Below are 21,827 nucleotides of genomic sequence, written 5' to 3' on the forward strand. Positions count from 1 at the left end.
TTTTTTATGTCCTCGGCGGCTAAAAGAAAAATCCGTTCAAATTCATCATTGTGTGTGTGTATTTGTGTCCGTTAGCAAACCCCCAAGCCAAGCCAACGTTAACGTTGGTAGGCTTTGGGTTGGGGGCCATTTAGGGTGGGACACTAAAATGGGAGATCGGGGATTTCCGGGAAATATATCTTTACTTCGTTGGCCAACCTTGTTTTTGCCAGCTGCTGCTCCTGCCAGGCTGCCAGCCAGTCAGTCAAGTCAAGTCCAAGTCAAAGTCCTTCTGTCGTCAGTCGGAGGTTGGAGTCAACGTATTGTACCTGCCACTTGCCTGTTTGTCCGGCAGTAGCAGTCAGTGCAATTCAGTTGACTTTCGTTCGTCGCGGTTGGTACAAGGGTGGTGTCGTCAAGCATTTTTGGCAATCGAGATCCTTTGTTGTGCGAGAAAAGTGAAATCTCTCTGTGCGATCTTCGTCAGTGTATGGTGGCGTTGGTGTAGTGAGTTTTTATATCCACAATGGAGAGTAGCAGTGCTAATGCTACGACAGAAAGTACTCAAAACCATTCCGAGAGTGACCCGGGGTGTGGCTGTAAAAATTCCCCTTCTAATATTACAATTTCGGTAACACCAACTACTGGTGGACAGTTCGATTTGGCAGTAACGAAAAGCGAGACAATAGAAAATCTTAAGAAATTAATTTCAAAAAAATTAAAAGTGCCAAAAGAACGGATATGTTTGCTGCACAGAGAAAGGTAAGAATATAACACATAACTTGGCCCTAAGTAAGTTAGCCTAATTAGGCCTATCTTCCTTCTTCTGAGAGTTAAGTTACCTGAGGCAATGGTTTGTAGGCCTAAATCCTATCAAGGCTGAAGTAGAGTGAAATTCCTAGGAAATGCTTGCACACAGTTGTTCTACTGTTTGGAATGACATTGTAAAGACACTCTACTTAGCCTAGCCTACCTATGTTTGTAAGTTCAGTTTTACGGGACCTAAGTTAAGTAGGCATAGCTTACACCACTTCATCGTAGGCCTAAGTCTTCATCGATTTGGAAATCCTGGTAGGAGAAATTTGATGCTTTAGAACTAGGCCTCTACAGGCAAACATCTGAAAAGATGTACCGTAATCAATTCATGTTACCTAACTTATATCTACTGTAAGTTAACTAAATAAATAAATTGGGTTTGCATTCCAATAAGGCCAAGTAGGTACCAAGTTAAATTGTTAATTTAATTAGGCCTACTTAACCAGCCTAACTACTGGGCAAATTAGGTTGGATACAGGTAATAATCTCTTAAGTTACTAGGACTAAGTTTAGGTAGTCCTAAGTTAACTTATGTGGCCCTAGCTCTGATAAGTTCATTATAATTTTTGGTAACTAAGGCCCGCAATGCGACATGGGACTTCTTCACATGTATTTCAGGCTTAAGTTAAGGTTATCATAAGTTAATAGCCATAGGTTATTACTTTTTTTAAATTTTCTATTTCCTCTTCTTTTACTTAAAGTTTTAATGTGTTGATTCAGTGAAGCAGGATAGGTGAATGGAATTTACTCTCTGGGCCAGCCCCAGCCATTGTCCCTTTGGTCTTGTTGTAGGTTGCCTCTTAGTCTGAGATAGACAGGCTAAGGATGAAAACATAGTGGAGCGGCGAGGCTTAAAGTGGGCATTTATTTAGCCTACTATAGGTGCCTCCAAACAAATTTTTAATTTTGATACAGTATCTTACTTTATAACTTAGTTTTTTATACATCCTGAATCCAAATAGGCCTATACCATTATTTTTCACCGCTGATAATTATTCTTAAGATATCACCGTAAAAATATAAGTACAACATTAGAATAAACAAGGTTAGGATGGTTGACATTTACGAGAAAAATGAATAGTGGGTGTTTTAAGTAAGCCAACAGCTGATGTTTTCAACCACACATAGCCTACATCAAGCAACTGAAAGATCTTTTAAGTTAACTAACTCTGATCTGATTGGCATTTGGCAATTAGGCCTGATGACACATCACTTCACTACAGCTGCGTTTACACCGAAGTTTCAAACAAAACGTTGCAAACGTTTATTGCAAACAGTTCAGTATTTCAAATAATTGCAAACAGTAGTTTCAAATAAAAGTTTGAAATTTTTATTTCATGGTTTTATTAGGCTACCATGTTTTATGAAAATGTTTGAAACACTTTCGACGTTGATTATGACTCGTCTTATGTTCTGGTTCCTGGATCAGTCCTTCTGAGGATGTCATTTTGAATGAAATGTCATTCCATGTGTATCCTTTCACTTTCGCCCGTAGCCTTGGTGGTTTTTATTTTTTTTATTTTTGTAATCGGAAATAGGTTGGTTCCATAGAAATTGCTGCTTACTGTAGGCCTACAAGCTAATTAACTTTAGAATGTTGTCATCTCCCCATTCCATCTCACTCAGTTAAATTTCAATTGTCACTCACTACTGATCACTCACAACAAGCATGAGGTTACTAGTAGAAGTCCAGACCCTTCCTCCATGGTCCAGACAGGGTAATGACACTTGAGTGAGACACAGGGTGGTGCGAGTGATCATGTGAGTGAGAGTGGAGGTGGCAGCGTAGGGGATGGCGGGGAAATGTTTCGGTTTCGTGTTTCAATGGCACATAGTGACAGAAACCAGTGTTGCAAACAAGAGTTTGCAACTCTCTGTTGATCTTTACGGACTTCAGGTGGAAACAAAAATTTATGTTGCAAACACCAAAAAACTGTTTGCAACAGTGAAATGTTTTGTCTAAAAATGGACGTTTTTAGAGATGTTTGCAATTTTTGTTTGCAACTCGTGTTTCAAACTCCGGTGTAAACGCGGCTTACAACTAGAACTAGAATAGGCCTAGTAGAATACCCTACCAAAACCAAATCTTACTTGATACTTGAAGTCTTCATCTTTGACCAGTGTTACTGAATTGATTGCGTTAATGTTTTGTTTTGGCTAGACAAGGTTGCTAAAGTTGTCCTCGAAGAACTCTTTCAGTGAGTGATATGCTCTACCAATGAGCCAGGACTTAATTTTGGTCTTGAAACTATTGTCATCCAGGCATTTAACTCCAGCTGGCAGCCTATTGAACATCTTGAGGGCCAGGTGAGGGAAACAGTCCTTTTTTTTGTGAGTCTGTAGTACGGGAGGTTTAATCTGATGCCATGTCGAAGATTCAGGCCATGCATCTCTGCTCTTGTACAAAAGGTGACTTATGTTTACCTTGACGTGTAGTAGGCTTACGAAAATATAATTGCTGCACACAGTGAGGATTCCCAGTTGCCGAAAAATTGGCCTACAGTGGTCTAGATAGTCGGCCGAGGAGCTTTTTTCTGGAGAAGGAAGATGGCATCACAACTAGATATATGGCCCCACAGCTGCAGGCCATAGCTAAGATGGCTATGAAAGAGCCCATGATAAATTATGGTTAGATGTTCCTTTAACAAAAGTGGCTTAACCCTATGCAGCGGGTGTACAACGCTTGACAGCTTCTTGCAGACATTTTCTGTATGCTCGTTCAACATTAGTCTTGAGTCGGGTTGGAAGCCCAACAGTTTCACCGTCTCAGGCTGGCAACCCTGGCTAAGGCTGCATGTCATAGTTTGGGTTTGTCGGCATTGAGGCTTAGCCTATTAACTTCAAACCAGGTCTTTGCCTTGTTGAAAATTTCATTTGCCCTCAGACTTGCATCTTCTAGCATCTTCTAGTGTTTTACCCCTTGAGCATATGGTGGTGTCATCTGCAAAGAGTAGGATATCACCTAGCAAATTTAAGTCATTTACCGCAATGATAAAGAGCACTGGACCCATGACGGAGCCCTGTGGGACACCATGTCTCACTGGAAGGGGGGAAGATGAGGCTCCTCGTATTGAGACTATCTGCTGACGGTCTTGGAGATAGGAGTACAGCAGATGTAGGACTGGTCCTTGGAGACTATATTTCTTCAATTTTTGCAGTAGAACTTTGTGACGGAACACACTCAAATGCCTTACTTAAATCGGCAAGAACAAGGGATGCTGGACCTCTTTCCTCAAATATGTGTCCAAAATACTAGAGACCAGTTTCAACACGGCAGTCAATGTTGATTTCTTCTCCCTTCTCCCTGAATCCATGTTGTGCTTCTGCGAATAGCTTGTTCCTTTCAAAGTGGGACACCAACTGGTCCTTCATAACAGTCTCAAACACTTTGGCCAGTGCTGGAATAATAGAGATAGGTCTGTAGCTTGACATTAGATGAGGGTTGTGCTGCTAGTCTGTCTGCTATGCTAAGTTCGAGTAAAGAGAGTAACCGATGAGAAAAATAACATTGTTGATTAACTTATAACATTAAGTGATCATTGACTAGAGAAATAGTGATTCTGTATACAATAATGTTTTCTATAAAGGGGATTTTGTCACATTATAGAGATATAGATGTGGACTCTCTGACAATATGTTACATACAGTTCTTGGCATTTCAGGGGTACTGCATTAAGTGTTTTGAAGTTAGGTTTAAAAAGATGAGGGAGGTAAAAAAGTTTAGGTTATAATGAATTGAGTTGTTACTAGTATGCTTTTAGGCTATACATTATACATTAAATTCCAGCTGATTATAAAATGAAACTGTTATAAGCTAAACCTAAACTAAATGTCAGTTTGCTGACTACGTTTAACCAAACTGCAGTATGTGAGTAAATGTAGGAAGTAAACTAAAGTGCAGCCGTTTATGTTACCTACAGTGTGTTTTTGTACAATTAAAAAGAAAAACACCGTTTCCAAAGTACAACCTATTTCAAAAATGCTTGTATTTTTTAAATAGGCCTAGTACCGGTACTTTGAAGAGTAGGCCCTACTTGGCTATGGAGAATCTATTGTTTTCATCAACATTTTTTTGTTTGATTTTTTGAGGAAATATCCGTTTGGGTCTTCCTGAACCCAAAGAAGTGGGTTTTGAAATAGTATCTATGTGCCTGTGTGGATGTGTACAGAGCTGACACTACATCTGTGGCCCGATTTTCGTTAAATTTAACTTTGTAAGTGGGTAGTAATTTATGGCCTCTCCAGGCGCTTTTTACATTTTTTACGATCTTGACTTAAGTTTTAACTTAATGGTGATTTTTCATAAAAATCAATAGAATGACATAAAATCAGATCCACACAAAGCAGCTTGAAGAACTAACTTACCTGAGACTTATTTTGATTAAAATGGGTTGGCTGCCTACATGTCATGGTTACCTACAATCCCCTATGCAATTTACGGTTCAAAGGTTATACAAATTTTTGTGTTTCCCATGAAATATCATGGTTCAGTTACTTCCACCGCTTACCCATTGTAAGGGTCATTAACAAGGTTATGGGAGAAATGTCAGCTGATTACGTTTATTTTCCAAACCAATCACCCCATCTAAGGAATTGATCGATGACCTATGCTCATGTTAATCTTTTCTAAATCAAACTCAGGGGCATAATAGTCTTGCTACTAACTATAGCCTACATGGTGTTGGTTGTATGGTGGCGTGTCGCGGAAAGTAGGTCTAGGCAGAGGTGATGGCGGTTGGCCCTGGTCGCTGGTTGTTTGGAGTGAAGAGAGTCGGTAGAACAATATGACCTACATATCCAACCTTGGTTGGCCCCTCTCTAGGCTCCACTCTATCTGTGACTGGTTGTTATGGTTAGGTTAAGGATTTGAGCTAAATATGTTTAACTACTTGTGCCTACCTTTATTCGGTAGGTCTACTTTGAAGAAGGAACATCTTATTCTCAATACATGTATATATTCTACCTGCATTATTGTACTCCCAATACTATCTAGGCCTAAATTAGTTAGATTATTGGTACCTATCGTTGGTTTAGCTTAACCTACCGTTTAAATTCTAAAATTATAATACCAGTATGTCCCTAACCATCAGATTGAATCCTAAAGCAGCCTTTTTGGTTAGTGGTCTTCGACTAATCGACAAAAACTAGACTATAAGCTATTTCACGATTAAGGTAAGAGTAAAAAAAACCCCTACAAAAAAAATAGGCCTAGGGGATACAACAGTTGAGTCCACAGAAATTTGAAGAATGTTGTAGAAATAAATCAGTCTGACTAGTAAGAGCCGTCAAGAACCTTAGACAAAGCGAAACCTAGTGCAAGATGAAAAACCTTTTTTTGTTTATCGAGGAATGAAATTAAAAAATAAAAGGGATCAACTGATTTAGATGTCTTTTCAGCTTCTTTGTATGAAATTAAGGTAATACTGAACTTATGAGTACTTATGTTGTATTGCATTTTTTTACCTTATCCACCAAAATTAGGCTATTTTAAGCACTACTATCCTTTAAGTAGGCTTTTGTCAACACACCTTTGGGGATACACCTATTTCACCCTTAAAATAAATAAAAACACATAGGTAGCCTATTTATAAAGAAAATAAGAAAATTTTCAAACGCCAAAAATTATTGATTTCTAAGTTTAGGCCTAGTGCTTTTTGCGATATTCAAATACATTTTTCAGGGTGAAGTAGTTGTTTCCCCCAAAAGTGCCAAAGGTAAAGAGTGCTTAAAATAGCCAAATTTTGTAGATAAGGTAAAAAAAAATAATAATAACATACGTAGTTTAAGTTTAGTTTTACTTTAGGGGTACTATTCAGTATTAATTAGGGCCTAATTTACTACCACAGCCAATAACTGCTATATTTGTGTTCTACTAAGATAGAAATTTTCTCAAGACACTAAGTTATTCTCTTAATTATTGAGTTTTAAAACAAACACCCACCAAGGGGGTCCAGGGACTTTCCATTTAGATCTTTTCCTTTAAATTTCTGTTTTTTCATCAGATTAGGCAAATACATGTATATTTTTCATTGGTGTAGGTAAATCTTCTTAGCGTATCATCAAACTTAAACAGCAAACATCAAACATCCAATGCAGCCCTGAGACAATGTTGGTTCCACAGCCTATTGAGCTACCTAACAGAGCCACCGACACCATATTTTAAGAACATTGAGACCTCAATAGGAAGAGTAGTGTTGAATTTGTTTTTTAAATATTAGTTTTATTTTAGCTTGGAATTTAACGATTGTTATTGTTTCAGACAATTGCGAGACGGAACAGTACAGGAGAATCAGCTAGTTGATGGCAGCCGGCTCACTCTCCTGCCCAGCGTAGAAACAGGGCTCTTGGTGAGTAAACCTTGCGACCTTGAATGTCTTACGACTCAACTGTACTTTGTAACATAGTTTCCATCCATTGTACCTAAGTCAAGTTTCTATTCGGTTTGATTCATGTCATAAATGTGTGGTTATCCGATTCGCGTAGGAATCAGTAGGTTGACAATTTTATCCTAACTCCCCACAGCAAACCTGCTGACTAAGCGGATTTTCATTTAGATTTAAATTAAATATTTTCCTTAAATATGTCAGATTTATTTCCTGTTCAAATACCATTAGGATTAACGAGTACTTAGATTTTACTCCACAAGAATAATATGACATTTTTAAATGTTAGGTATTTAGGAATTATCTCCGTAACCTTTAATTTTTCAACAAGCTTCAATATAGAAAATGATCTACGCAATGGTCATATTAAAAATTGGGCGATTCCATGTTTGACTAAACATTGGGTAAACAGTTGACTAAACCAACTTTTGTACAATTTTAAACCCCATCCTTGTTCACATTACCCTGATCTTGCTCACAAACTCATTCATTCTTATTCAGTCTTATCCAAATCGGACCAAACTTACTCGATTTATCAAGTTCACGAACACACAAACCCATATATAAGCCTTATGTATTTATCATGTCCTATACAAATTCTAACAAATAGTGTTTTTGGCCTCTTGGAACATCAAAATGGAAAGGTCTACTAGTAGGTCTTACCACACCACTTGGGGTATTAGCCACTTTCCAAGGGGGAAATTCGCTTGTAAGTCTTATAACTCAGCTTTCCAAAACTAGGACCCAGCCCTCTTCACTCAAAAGGTCCCGTGTCTTATTGAGGTTTTTTTTTAATGAAGCAATGTTAATTAAATTATTTAAATATTAATTTTTTTTATGCTGCGTGATTATTACATCATTCTATGTAGAAAGTAGGTCAAGTGAATGCTGATCTAGGGAAATGGCTGAGCCACTAGTGTACAATTCCATGTTGGCTAGTTAATCAACCAAAGGTCTAATTACATCAACTATTCATTCCAACCTTTCTTACATTGAACTTTTATTTTGCATTTTAAAAATATTTTTGGTAAAATAATTAATAAAAAACATTAAACCTTGTTGATATTTTCAAAAGGTTTTTTGGTACGTAACCTTCATACTTGACTTTGAAGTTATATTTAATTTATGTAATGAACACATTGGCAAACAAAGATTAATCATTAGCAAATTGCCCATGTTCAAATCATTATGGTTTTAAGTGGTGGATTTATTATTAACTGACTAGCAGCAAACCCGGGGTAAAATTAAAACGATGTAGAATAAGTGGTTATAGATAGAATAGTTTTTTTCTTCATAGATGTACGTACGTATCTTGGTACTATTAGCATAGATAAAACATACTCCGGCTAAATCTAGAAATGTTAAATACTCTTTGTAGCACACTTTTCCTTAATTGCAACTAAAATATTGACATTAACTAAATTATCCAGCTGATCATAATGTAAACAAATATGTTCTTCAAGGATAAACATGGGAACTTTAAAAGCCACTAGGGCAGAGCCCAAGCGGCCTTTTCAAAAATCTAAGGTCAGTTTGCAAATCTATACACCTCGACGAACATTTTGGTAGTGGGGTTAAATCTTAAATCAAAAAGCCTTATTGTTCATAAAGTTTAATGTAAAGCGTATTAATTACAGTATATAGATAGAAGATAGATAGATTTGTTATTTTAGTATCTTGCGTGTTTTAAATGTTCATTTTGTGGGAAATCTCTATAAAACATTGAAATTTAATATTAATAAAATTGTGTTTAGCTTTTAAAACTCCGTCTAGTAGAGCCTAAGGTCTTGAGTTTCTCAAACTGCTTTGTCAGTGGTTATAACAACATATTTTTTGTCAACATTAAGTTTGTTTTTCCAATGATACACAAATAAATATATAGATGAGAGATAACATATCGACAGTTAAACTGTTATTTGGTCTATCCCAGAAAGTTTGACCAAGTTTTTAAATAATGTAACTGTACTGTAAAATCCTGGAAATAGTTGCTAACTGAAGCAAAAATGTAGCAAACATTTGCAAGAGTAGGGTGTTTTAATGAATATTTTTTACTTTAATAAATGATTAGTTAAAGTTTGAGTTATTTAGACTTTGATCAATTAGTGTGAGTAAAGTTTTAACAATGTTAATTAATTACCATCTATGTTTGGTATGTAAGTTTGAGCATTTAAACACTATCTCTAGGTTAATGTTGACCACATCAGAGTTTCTAAACCAACATGAATTTGCCAGTTGATATTCCTTTTGACCTTTGTCTCTGTAATCTCTTTTCTTTATCAAATTTAATCTTTTAAACTCCCTATCTTCATGCAAACAATAAATAGTTTCTTCTCTTTACTTATAGAAATTAAGGTTAGCAGACACTAAAACCCCTGAGTTATTAGCTTTGTCCATGGATAGACATTGCATTTCCATGTTACAGTTAGAAACTTTTATTACAATAAATTGGAATGACAGTCTGCTATACATAATCGCCAAGATATATTTTTGACTAGCAGAGTAACCCAAAATGCTTATTGCAGTCATACTCATGCTTTATGTTTGCAATTGGAGAGGACAGAACGTCATAAGAAAATTTGGTTTACTATAATTTACTGTTTACTATACTATAGCACATCTACCATAGCCATAATGTTCTACCACTGCACCTAAACAATAGAAAAAATTAAGTTCTCACAGCTTTTTGTTGTTGCTTCCGGTTAAAATTAGCTGTTGTCATAAACGCAAAAAGAATTAATGGTGCTGCACCCTGTTCGTAAACCTTGCAACCTTTTTAATGCAATTTAATTCATAGAACCAACTTGTGTAGTTGAAACAGCTGGAAAAATTAATACAGTACTCACAAGGTTAACATGGGAAATTCTAGAGCCACTGGGGCGGAGCCCGAAAAGACTTTTGAGATAAGAATAAGTCTATATATCAATCGGGAATGTGAGCTATCATCATACCAAATTAAAACCCAATCCGACCGGTGAACTTCAAATGAACACACTTTCACCACATTTATATAATACGAGAGGTCGTCCAGTGGTCGAAACTCGACCAAAAATAATTAATGTACAGACTTCTCTATTTTCTCCCCACACTGTAAATAACACATGTGATTGGAATTTCTTCCATTTGTTTTGATTTTCTGTTTACATTTTGTTATTTCGTCACCATCATGGCAACCCATATGGTCCATGTTAATTATTTGAAGTTTTCAAATTAATTTTTTTTGCTTATTTGTTAGCCTATTTTAATTTTTAGAGGCATTCTGCACATCTACAGGAAAATATCTTTCCAACAGTATGCGTAGATTTTCCCTGCGATGCACACGACCTGAGAAAAAAGGTTTTAAAGAAACATGCTTGCCTATTAATATATAGATAGATTAGTATGATTACTTCGTATGCTTTAAAAATTTTTCTTGGACCATTTGGTACACATATTTCGGTATCAGACTTGTCTTAAAGCAAACCAGTATAATCCAGTGAATACCAAAAATGGAGAATTTTTCAACCTGATTCATTTGGCATTGTAGAGGCTAGGGACATTTCTCATTCCAATCCAGTAACAGTTCGCACAATACAATCCCAGTAGTTTCACCTGTCTACCTTCTTCTTCTTCTTACAAAGCAAAGTCTTCACCTGCTACTTCACTAGGGGCTGTGGCCGTGGCGCATTCATTGTTGTGAATCCGTGAAGAGAAAATCCTATAGGGTCCGCAATACCCCCCCCCCCCAACCGGCGACCCACACCCTCCCCCACCGGGTGAAGTTTCACTTTGAACGTGAAAAACTTGTTTCCGTCTGAGCACCGGGGCTTCTCTTTGTGTTCTAAATATACGTTCTGTGTTCCGTGGGCGAATCTGTCTGCAAGCAATTTAAATTTAAAATGCGCTACTTTTGGTGCATGAGTGCATTCGTTGCCTTTGTTGGAATGATGACATAAACTTGTACTTTAGTATATTATGCTATAGCTTTTCATGCTGTGGTTTGCATCAAGTTTTTTTTTAAATAACTTATTATATTTTCAAGAACATTATCCTCGATAATTTATGTTGTGTGTTCTTTGCAAGAAGGAATGGCTACGAACACAGTGAAAATGTTCACGCAGTTGGCTAATCAATTAGTTGAATCAAAGACAACAACACTAAACGCTGGATGCGTATTTTAAAACTGAATGTGAATTGAAACTAGTGTAATAATGGCAATGGGCTAAAGGTTTATTGAAGAACTCAAGTTGGGATGTAGTGTAGGCATGGTCCCGCGAAATTGAGTTTTGTCTGTGGAAACCGATGGTGTTATGACGACTGACGAGCTGTAGGCCTATTATAAACCGTGGGCTTGTCTTAGTCATTCGTGATTTATGGTTGAAAATTAATTGTTCCATCCAGTCTGTGAGTCACTTTACAAAGTACAATGGCTATATTGAATTATGCCAAAGATCAGAATTGATAGTTTTGAATAGGTTTGCTCTGTATATTCTGATATCCATTTATAGTGTCTCACACTAACCCACGACTATCACTGACACAAGCTATACGTGATTTCTATTTTCTTGTGTGAAATGTGTTTCGTTGCTAGCTGGCACGACATGTCGTGTTTTCAATCCCAAGTCGCTAGCGCGTGGCCGTGACGTCACAGACTTATCATAATGGACTTTGTTATCGGCCTGGGACGCGGGGAATGGCCGATTTGTTGTGTTTGTTCAAGCTGGGACGGATTAGTTCGAAAATAAACTATTCGTAACAAAATTCGAAAGTTAGGATGTTGCAAGGAATTTTGTAAAATTACATTTTAAAACCGGTTTGAGTCTGTAGGCCTATACATTTCGAACGTTAATACGTTTCAGCCATTATTATTGAATTTAAAACACGCTAATATTACACACGCAAAAATAATCTGCTAAATTATATGTCGTAGACAGTGTGTTATATGGCCTGAGTAAGCATCGTGCTCTTGGATTGTGATTCATCACCGCAATGAGTGAAATGTTAAGCGATTCACACTTTCTTTTTGCTGTGTAAATTACTTTACAGAATTCTCGACAATCTCGACCATTGCAGACTTTCACCGTCACCGTTTTGTGGAATGTTTCTGTCAGAAATGTTTGTAATTGTGTTAGACTGAGGGTGTTGTACATTTTCATGTTATATTCCATCGCTAAATTGATACGGCGTTAGTGTCGTGTTAGATGGGTCTAACCATTTCATTTTTAATTTTGGTGCGTTTAAATATTAACTTTCCCACGAAAACCACAATTAATTATATGATTTTTATGCTTATACATTGTCCAAGGTTCATGAAACCCACGTTTTGCATACCAAGGGGAATCAGTAGGCCTACGTGGTGTTACGCACTATATATACGTTTTACTTAGGTTAATTGACTGACAGAAGAACTGGAAATAAGGTTACTGTCCGATCCTTATCTGACGTGTGGTCTCGGGGATTGAAAGATCCACGATAAGTTGACAAAGGTAGCCTACAGAGTCTGCCAGCAGCGTCAGTACGATGTTTTGACGTCGGTATACTGTCAGGGGTGGTAGGTAATGCCTGGAAGCGGTGTGTGACATGGATGTTAGGCAGTACGATATGTTTTATTTTGAGGTCGTATACTGTCAGGGGTGGTAGGTAGTGGTCTGGCAGAGGTGTGTGACAGCGATGGTAGTCGGTATGATACTTTTTGACGTCGGTATACTGTCAGGGGTATTAGTCCTACATGTTACGTACGATAAGCAAGTAAAGTGTGTGACAGAAATGGTAGTCAGTACGATACAAACATTTTCGCAATCTATCCAGCTATGGCTGGGCAACGATGAAGAACCGGTAAAGGTAAAGGTAAAGGTAAAGGATATGTTTTGAAGTCTGTATACTGGGGATGGTAGTGTGGCATGTTCGACCAGTTTCAACGTAGGTAAAACATATCTGGCAGCAATATGCGAGTGGCTAGAGACTGAGACGAGGATAGAAAGCTGCGAGCAGAGCCGTGCACACCACACAGTAGTAGGTGTATCAGCTGACAAACGGCAACGTCGCAATGCACGGCAACGCCGCTCTACTCGACCCGGCCCCGGCCCGTCCCGTCCTGTCGTCAATACTTTCATGGTGCCTCGGAAAATCCGGCACGGGGGTGTGAAACTCGATATGGCGTTGTAGTACAGGTCCCACGTGTTGTAAATGTGGTACCACAAATAGCAGTGTAACCGTTCCTGGAAAAGTAAGTCTTGTCGCTCAGAAATGCTACGATTATCGCATTGTTTGTGAATTCCAATTACCTAGAATCTAGATTAATGACACTGTTTTAAGCTATCGCAATTGATTCCCGTGAAACACTTCGTGCGTATTTTTAAAATAGCCATTCCATTAAAAACTTGCATTTCCTTACTATTAGTTGTTTCTAACAGTTATGTTTTGTATAGTTGTGCTAATTGGTAAACCATTTCATTCCTGGAATTGAGGTACGAGGTATCTTAGTATTGATAATTTTACCGATTTAAAATTTGTTCAAATTAAAGCCTTTTGGTCGTCGGCTGTTTTGGTATGAGGATAGCGATAGAAAATACCTATTCCATGTCAGAGAAAATATAGTCGTGGCATGCGGTTTCCCTTGAATTATAATATATTTTGAAATTATGAATACTTTTCAAATAGTTTTGTTAGAACGGAGTTCATTCGAAAAATGCAAACGATGCATTCATATGTGCAAAGTGTGATAAACAGTACCTGGGAATTGCCAAGGGTAGTACTGTTGTGCGGAAATTGCGATGTAGTTTGCAATGGTATTTTCCTCATAAATTGCTGGCTGCACTCCAACTCTAATTTTGTCAAATGTTAATTTTACACGACTTTCGCCGTAAAACATAATTATTGCCGATCGGTTACTTTTAAATCAGCTTTCTCTCTTCTCACACATTGGATCGTAAATGTTGATACGTAATTCATACAGTTCAGTACTCTTCACATGGAACTCGTACCGCGAAGACTTCAAAGTAAGATTGCTGATAATTGTTATTGCATTTTTGCTACTACGTTCAACATTAACAGCACCAACTTACAATCAGTTACCATAGAGTGTGCTAACTACATTACGTACTGTATTTTTCTCTATTGTTGTGGTTTACGATTTAGTAAACCATAGCATCCTCTAAAACTAAACATACAGTAGGCCTATACTGTAGCTGCGAAAGCAGTGTAAAGAAAACGCAAATGTAATATCATTGAATGTTTATCACGCCCTCAAATACGTACTGTATAGTTATAGGTTTTTAGTACCCATTGTTAAGTCCAACGAAAGTCTAAAACAACCTAGTTTTTGTATGTTTTATTTAGTTTGTCTAGGGAAAACTATAGAAATAATCAAGGTTTCAGTGTTTATAAAGTAGGTAAATAATTACAGGCCTTTCTCAGGTCACATTGTAACTATCTCATTCTTATTCGGTTATGTCTAGTGTTTATAACCATTCTTGTAGGTGACTAGGCGCATCCTTATGCAACTTGATTTGAGCCGAGTCCATTGTCGGCCGCTACTTGATTATACAACAACTGAACTCGTTCACGTGCTTTTAGATGTGACGTAGAGTATGCAACTACAGCATACTAATGTTATAACAACAGTAAGTTATCCTCTTATTTTGGTTGAAAAGTGTTTGCATACGACAGAAATCCTGAATTGCATTTAGCATCCATCACGTGGGAGTAGGATGTTGGGGGCAATGTATTAGCATAGATTAAACATACTCCCTTAGGAGTATGTTTGTTTAATCCCCTAAGGGACATCCCCTAAGGGAGTATGTTTAATCTATGGTATTAGCGCGTTGTCAGAAGAACTCACTTATTGAGTCATTAACTCTAGTTTAAAACTAAATTACCTAAAATGAACGTATTTCAAACATATTTACGTAATTTGTGAGATGTTCTTTTGCGAAATCGCTAATTAGGACTTTAAACTAGTCTCATTTTAAACTGTATATTTTTTACACGTTAAAATCTATACCAACAGCATTTCATTTATTCCACAGAAAGCTCGGGATTGTAGAGGTTTCTGGTTGTGTGGTGGAAGTATAGAGGCGGCGAGGTGCAGCTTGGGTGACTGGAGTTTCACTGCGACTCTCGGCCTACTTTCTCACCTACCGGAATCTGCATTACATCCACACACATACACACACACACGTGTCGCCTTGTATGGTGATGCTACACATCTGACCACACAACCACGATTGATCCAAAAGTTCCACTTTTTAACATCTCAAAAATCAACACCAGCGCCACAGCAACCAAATTTCAATTGGTTGGATTTTAGTTCAAACTAGAGGGCGTACAGTGGTCGAAAACTCGGCCAAAAATATTTAAGTGCAGACTTAAAACTCTATTTTCATCCCACGCTGTTAATAAAACATGTCATTTGAATTTCTTCCATTTGTTTTCCTGTTTATATTTCGTCACCAACACGGCAACCCATAAGGCCCATGTTAATTTTTTATACTATGCTTTTAGTATGCTATAGTGTTTTAATTTTTAAGGGATTCTGCACATCTACTGTAGCATATGTGTAGATTTTCCCTGCGATGCAGATAAGTTAAGAAACAAGGTTTTCAAGAAACATACTTGCCTATTAATATATAGGAATACTAGCTGTAACCCGCGGGCTTTGCCCCGTTTAACTTCTTAATTTTCAAGATTATCTCGTTCGCTTGGCTCAATCACGTCCTGGTTGAAGTTTGTTCGCTACGCTCACTCACCTTTAGGTTGGAGCTCGTTCGCTACGCTCACTCACCTTTAGGTTGGAGCTCGTTCGCTGCGCTCACTTGCCTTCAGGTTAGCTCGTTCACTACGCTAACTCGCCTCCAGGTCGAAGTTCGTTCGCTACGCTCACTCACCTTTTGGTTGCAAATTAGCTGTTGTCATAAATGTAAAAGAAATAATAGTGCTGCACCCTGTTGGTAATTTTTGTAACTTTAATGCTATTGAACATCACAGAACAGAACTTGTTTAATTGAAACAGCTGTTAAGATTCAATAATTTCATTTCTCATAAGGTTAACATGGGAAACTCCAGAATCACTGGGGCGGAGCCCGAAAGGATTTTTGAAATAAGAATATGCCTATATGTTAATCGGGAATGTGAGCTATCATCATGCCAAATTTCAGCCCAATCCGACCAGTATTTTTCGCGTTCACTTGTCACAAACATACATCCATACATCCATACATCCAAACTTTCTCATTTTATAATATTAGTAGGATTGGATATTTCCACAAACATATTTATTCCCCATTTAAATAAAATTAGATTTGATTCGTCGAGTACATAGGTTTGCTGCTTGGTGGAAGGGAAAAGGTGTTTTTTTAATGTTATTTAGTCGTACAACAACGCTTTGTTATACAGAATTGTTTTGTCTAGCTCAGCATGATGGTTTTAAAGAAAAGTATAAATTTCTAGGTAAAAAATATATGTTTATAAAAGAATTGGTTAATACTCGTACTAAAGGTGTATTTTACATCCGTCAAATACTATTTAAAAAAGCTATTTTATAGAATTACGTCATGATTTTGATTTGTTATGTTTGTTTCAGGCCCAAAGACCAGAGCAGAGTGTGATGCAAGCTTTGGAAAGCCTAAATGACTCACAGGTAAACTCACTCACCTATTTGGTAAATGTTTGGTTATGTTGGACAATCTTTGCCAAGTTACATTTTTTTAAAGTGAAGTCACAGTTATTTAAACGTAAAATTCATTGTTTACTTTATATTTACTATTGTCATTGACCTAATGACCATGGGCTTTTGTTCCTGTATCACTCAAAAAATCCCCCCTCCATGAAATATTCCTCTTGAGATATTATCCTGAAAATTGGCCCGAAATGTGAAGTTTATGTGAATGGTTTGTGGATAGACTAGCGATTTGAGTTGATGCATATTGATTTTGTCTGAAGGAAGTTTCTCAAATAAGCCTGCATAGTTTTAGAAAGTACCAGATCAAAGTTCATGCTTATCATACTATCAATTTATCCAACAATAATGTAAGTTTCATCTATCTATATATCTAATTCCGTAAGCCCAAAATTTTACAATGAAATTGTGAGTGAACGGCAGGCCGTAGAAAGCTGGGAGAGGTCTCATTTTAAAGGTCTAGGCATGAAATTTTGGGGAAAATTATTCATTTTTCTTAATTATGCACCAAAAGGTTATTACGGAATAAAACAATTCACATTTAAATAGCATGGGAATCTAATTTTATGTCTTTTTATTTAGTGCAAACACAGCTGTGATTATATAAATTGAAAAATATAACCACACCTGAATGTGCATTATTTTGTTATTGTAAAGTTGTTAGTGAAGTAGTAAACAACACAAAGTGAAAATTAGATCAAATCTTTTGAACAAACAATTTGATACTTTTACACTTAATACTTTACAATGGCTTGCACAGTAATAATGTATAATGTCGGAAGACTACCACTCAGAGGTATTGTTCCTCGAAATGAGAACTACAGGCGCCAGATTTGGCACGATATTAATGGAAGAAGAATAAATGAGCATCGGATGAACATGAAGTTATTCCTGTGTATAGATTACCAATTTTAAATGAGATTGCATTACACAGCATAGGGCCAATGAACGATGGATGCATTCATTGTGGTGCATTGCACAATTTGATTTGGTGAAATTGTGGCGCAAGGCCGAACCTTCACAAAAGATGGCATTTATTTGAAAATCCCAGTGTTTACCCATGGTCAACTTTATATTGCTTTTAGATGGGTAAAGAGGGTAGATGATGTTAATAGCACTAGAACCAAATAAAGGCCAAGGAATAGACCAAAATGGATACTAAACAACAAATGTTGTTTCAGAGAGATTTTGTTATAGAATTAATTAGCATTTTACAATTTGGATGATGACATTATCTCTATATGTGTTTTTCTAAGTGAATTTGTCTATATTTAAAGAAATCTATATATATTTAATTAATAGTCATGAAGATTGTTATTGGAAAATGTTCCTTAGTTGTATTATGATTTGAAAGTTTATATTATAAACACACCGCATATCCTTTGGAATTTGTATTTTAAATAGAGCAGACATCAAAACACATTATGCAGGTATGTAATAACTATTATACATATCATAATAAAAAAGTTAAATGATAATTCAAGGTAGGGTAACCCATGAGACCAATAATTTGTACAAAATAATTACTATAATCTCAGAGTAAATAAAACAAATTTTGTTTTATTTACTCTGAGCTATAATATAGGGGCTATTGCCCCTACAAGCCACTAGTATCTATTAGTTTCAGATAGTTAGGCGGTTATTACTAACAACAGCAGAATAAAGTGCTTGCTTACCAGTTATTCCTATACTTGTGTATCGGATAATTAACTTAATTGATTAAAAATGGTGGCAAAATATTCTGATTGGAAAAATTAGTTAATGTATGGAGTAGGGCTTCTAATTTACTTGAAGCTTGATGATTAATATTTTTCATCTAATTGAATTGGATTATTAAATTCCATTTTAAATCATTTTATTAAATGGCATGATAATACCTGTAGTTATTTTTGCTAAAACTGTATGTATAAGTTTGAAACTGTATGAATGGCGATCCTTGTTAGGAACAACAAACTCATCAACTTAAAGCCAGATTGCTTTCACTGTTACATAAGGTGTTTTTCTTCAGGACTCTCATCTACCTGTCTCACACACGACTAAGACAGTTTTATAACACTTTATGTAACAGTAAATATAAAACGTGTAACCAGAAACATTTTTCATCCACATATGCTTGTTGAATGTCGCCTAGTCAAATGCAACGCAAAAATACCTCATTTGCAGCGTACTTGCTGCAATTAGCAAAGCCTAAGTTGCTTTTGATTTGTATCCAAAGACAAAAGAAAATTATCCTTATTGCATAGTATAGGTTCAATTTATTTACTTCAATAGAAAGGTTTATAAAGTTTTATTAGGTGGTCTTCCATAAGCACATGAGACTGTGTTAAATTGATTGAATTCTTGTGATCCAGTGATGAAGTTCTTTTGTTTGCAGTAGTTGTTGCTCTTATGTTTATTCAGTTGTTTGGTGTTCTTAAAATGCAGTGGTTAGAGTTCTGTTTAAGTGTTTAAAGTTCTGTTCATGCAGTGTTCTGTTTATGCGATATTTAGAGTTCTGTCTATTATTTATGCAGTGGTTGAAGTTCCGCTTATAAAGTGGTTTGTTAGCGTTCTTCTATTTTCTTTCTGGTGGACAGTATTTTTAGTTGTGTATGTATTGTTCCTAGTTTTATAGCAGTTGGAAAGGTACCATTTTTCTTTCTTCAAGGTCAATCTGCCAAGCAATGTTATCTTCAACCTTTGTTGATGCAGGTGGCCAATTTATTGTCAGTAAAGACTCCCCTCAACTCGAACATGAGACTATGATCTTTGGCGAAACTTCCCTTGTTGTTTGAATTGATTTGGCAATGAGTGTTTTCGTATGTTTTTGTAAAGGCTTACAAAAACTAAGGCCTCATGGTCACTGTCAGGCTAGGCTCCTCTTAACTAAACTGTGTGGCTAGATGATCTTTAGAGGTATTGTGTTTTGATTTGACAAAGAGTGTTTCCAGATTCAGTTAGCATCCGGAATGGGCAGTAGTCTTATCTTTGACTTTTTTTCAGGTAAAAGACTTCCTGTCAGGCAAGGGCTCCTCTTAACTTGACTGTGTTGCTAGATGATTTTTTAAGAGATTCCCTTGTGTTTTGACTTGACAAAGATTGTTTCCAGTTTCAGTTATCAGTCGGAATGGTTGCATTACTCTCTCTCCCTAAGATAGATCAGTAGTCTTATCTCTGACTTTGGTTGTTGCAGGTGAACGACTTCTTGTCAGGCAAGGCTCCCCTCAACCTGACCATGAGGCTGGGAGATCACATGATGTTGATCCAGCTACAGTTGTCCACAGTCACACCCAGCAGCAGTTCTAGCAGCTCCAAGAGATCCACCAAACACCTCTCCTCCACCACCACATCCTCCCCTTCCACCTCGGACCCCCTAGCTTCTCTCACCTCCATCGTCAACAAGTCCATAGAAGCCACCTCGCCTAAGAAGGACAAGCCGACGTGTAGTAAACGTAGTAGTTTCCTAGCGTTGTTAGACTCTCGTAAACCGGACTCAGAAGTTCCTTCGGAAGAAACGGTAAAATCCGAAACGACTAGTTCTACACCGAAGGTGGACGCGGAAAGTTCGAGTAGTACGATGGAAGTGGACAATAGTGTAAAAAGTGACACGGTGACAAGTGCGTGCAAGTGTGATAACGCTTCGCAAAGAGCAGGAGCGGCAAAACCCATGTTGGATACGAAAGCGCTGGCTGAAGCATCCAGGAACCTAACACAGACACTCAAACAACTATCCTCCGAGGTTTTAACGACAAAGGCTGACTCTATAGAAGTGAGTATCTCTGCTAATTTTTTAACTTTTAGTGTGGCTTATCTAATTTTGGTTTTAAATAGTGCATGTGAAAGGATTACATTGGGTTAAGCTTCCTTGCTGGTTATCTATAATATTATAAATAGCTGTGTCTGCCTGTCTATTTGTACTTAGTAAACGTAAACACTACTAAAGCGATCATAATTAAATTTCACACAGATAAAGCTACAGCTCCGAGGAATTGTATATAACTATTCCTGGCTCTGCCCTAGGCAAAGGACCTAGGTGTTGATCTTAAGAATTGATCCTTCTTAAGATTGAAACAGTAAATTTAAGTTTTGAAGGCGAGTGAACAAGCCAGTCAGTTATAACTTATTACCAGGTGTCAAGCCAGACTGGTTATCATGATATTAGAGAAAGTAAATCTCTTAGAAACAATAGGAATATGAAGTAGAAAATAGTACTCTATACAATAATAACAAATATTTTGAAATACCCGCCCTCTACAGCAATCCCGCAGACTTGGCGAATTTCCATTCATCTGGTAGGATTTTTATTTTTTACACGAGTAAGATTTATTCCCTATTTAAATAACATTAGATTTAACAAGTAATTAGGTTAGCAAGTTTTGCAGGGGGGTACAAAACATTATTTAGCACTATTATGATTGAATACCAGTAATACCACCAATAGTCTATATTCCAAAAGGAAATGGGATACTCTCCAAATTATCAAGAAAGCATTAAGTATTTTTTTACGATTACTATTTTTTTATCATTTTGATTTATTATCATAAAAGTATTCAAAAAGCAACTCTTATGAGTGAAAACAGGGGAAAACAGAGTCAAATGTATGAACTATGATTTTTTAGTTTTTTTCCTTTTAACCAACAGCGTAAAAGCAGCAGAGTTCTAAAGCAGGATTTTCAAATATGAAATGGAAGCGATTGGTTGATTGGAATGATACTTATTACTTGGATGGTGGGGTCAGATACCTAATTTGCATTATGGTTGGGTGCAAATGTATTTTTTCTTTTCCAACTTTCTTGAGACACTGAGAACCAGTATGATGTTTCTATGTTCAAAGTCCTCCCCCCCCCCTACAAAAATTCAACGAAGCAAATCTGTTTTACACTCGGTGCTTCCCCACTTCTCGTATTTCACCACTGTACCTTGGTTGTGTTGTGGAGGTATCGTGTAAGTGGAGTGCGGAGTTGGGGCCTTTCCCCCGCTAATCAATGGTGTAACCGGGACATGTCCAGATCCGCTGC

The 21,827-nt window shown here is 36.9% G+C and overlaps 1 protein-coding gene across 1 annotated transcript in view; it reads left to right on the top strand.

Annotated features, from left to right (window-relative positions):
* The first annotated feature begins 265 nt into the window (after positions 1–265).
* LOC128994848 (midnolin homolog) overlaps positions 266–21,827 on the top strand; it is a 59,440-nt gene continuing 37,878 nt past the window's right edge. Inside the window, exons 1-4 of the mRNA XM_054419662.1 lie at positions 266–741; positions 7,055–7,142; positions 16,735–16,791; positions 20,003–20,578. Of these exons, the coding sequence (XP_054275637.1) occupies positions 506–741; positions 7,055–7,142; positions 16,735–16,791; positions 20,003–20,578 (957 nt within the window). The 5' untranslated portion in view covers positions 266–505. The remainder of the gene's footprint in view (positions 742–7,054; positions 7,143–16,734; positions 16,792–20,002; positions 20,579–21,827) is intronic.

The sequence above is a fragment of the Macrosteles quadrilineatus genome, unplaced genomic scaffold (assembly GCF_028750875.1).
Source record: "Macrosteles quadrilineatus isolate MER2022 unplaced genomic scaffold, UCM_ALF_1.0 Scaffold_5__1_contigs__length_97177068, whole genome shotgun sequence".
NCBI lineage: Eukaryota > Metazoa > Arthropoda > Insecta > Hemiptera > Cicadellidae > Macrosteles > Macrosteles quadrilineatus.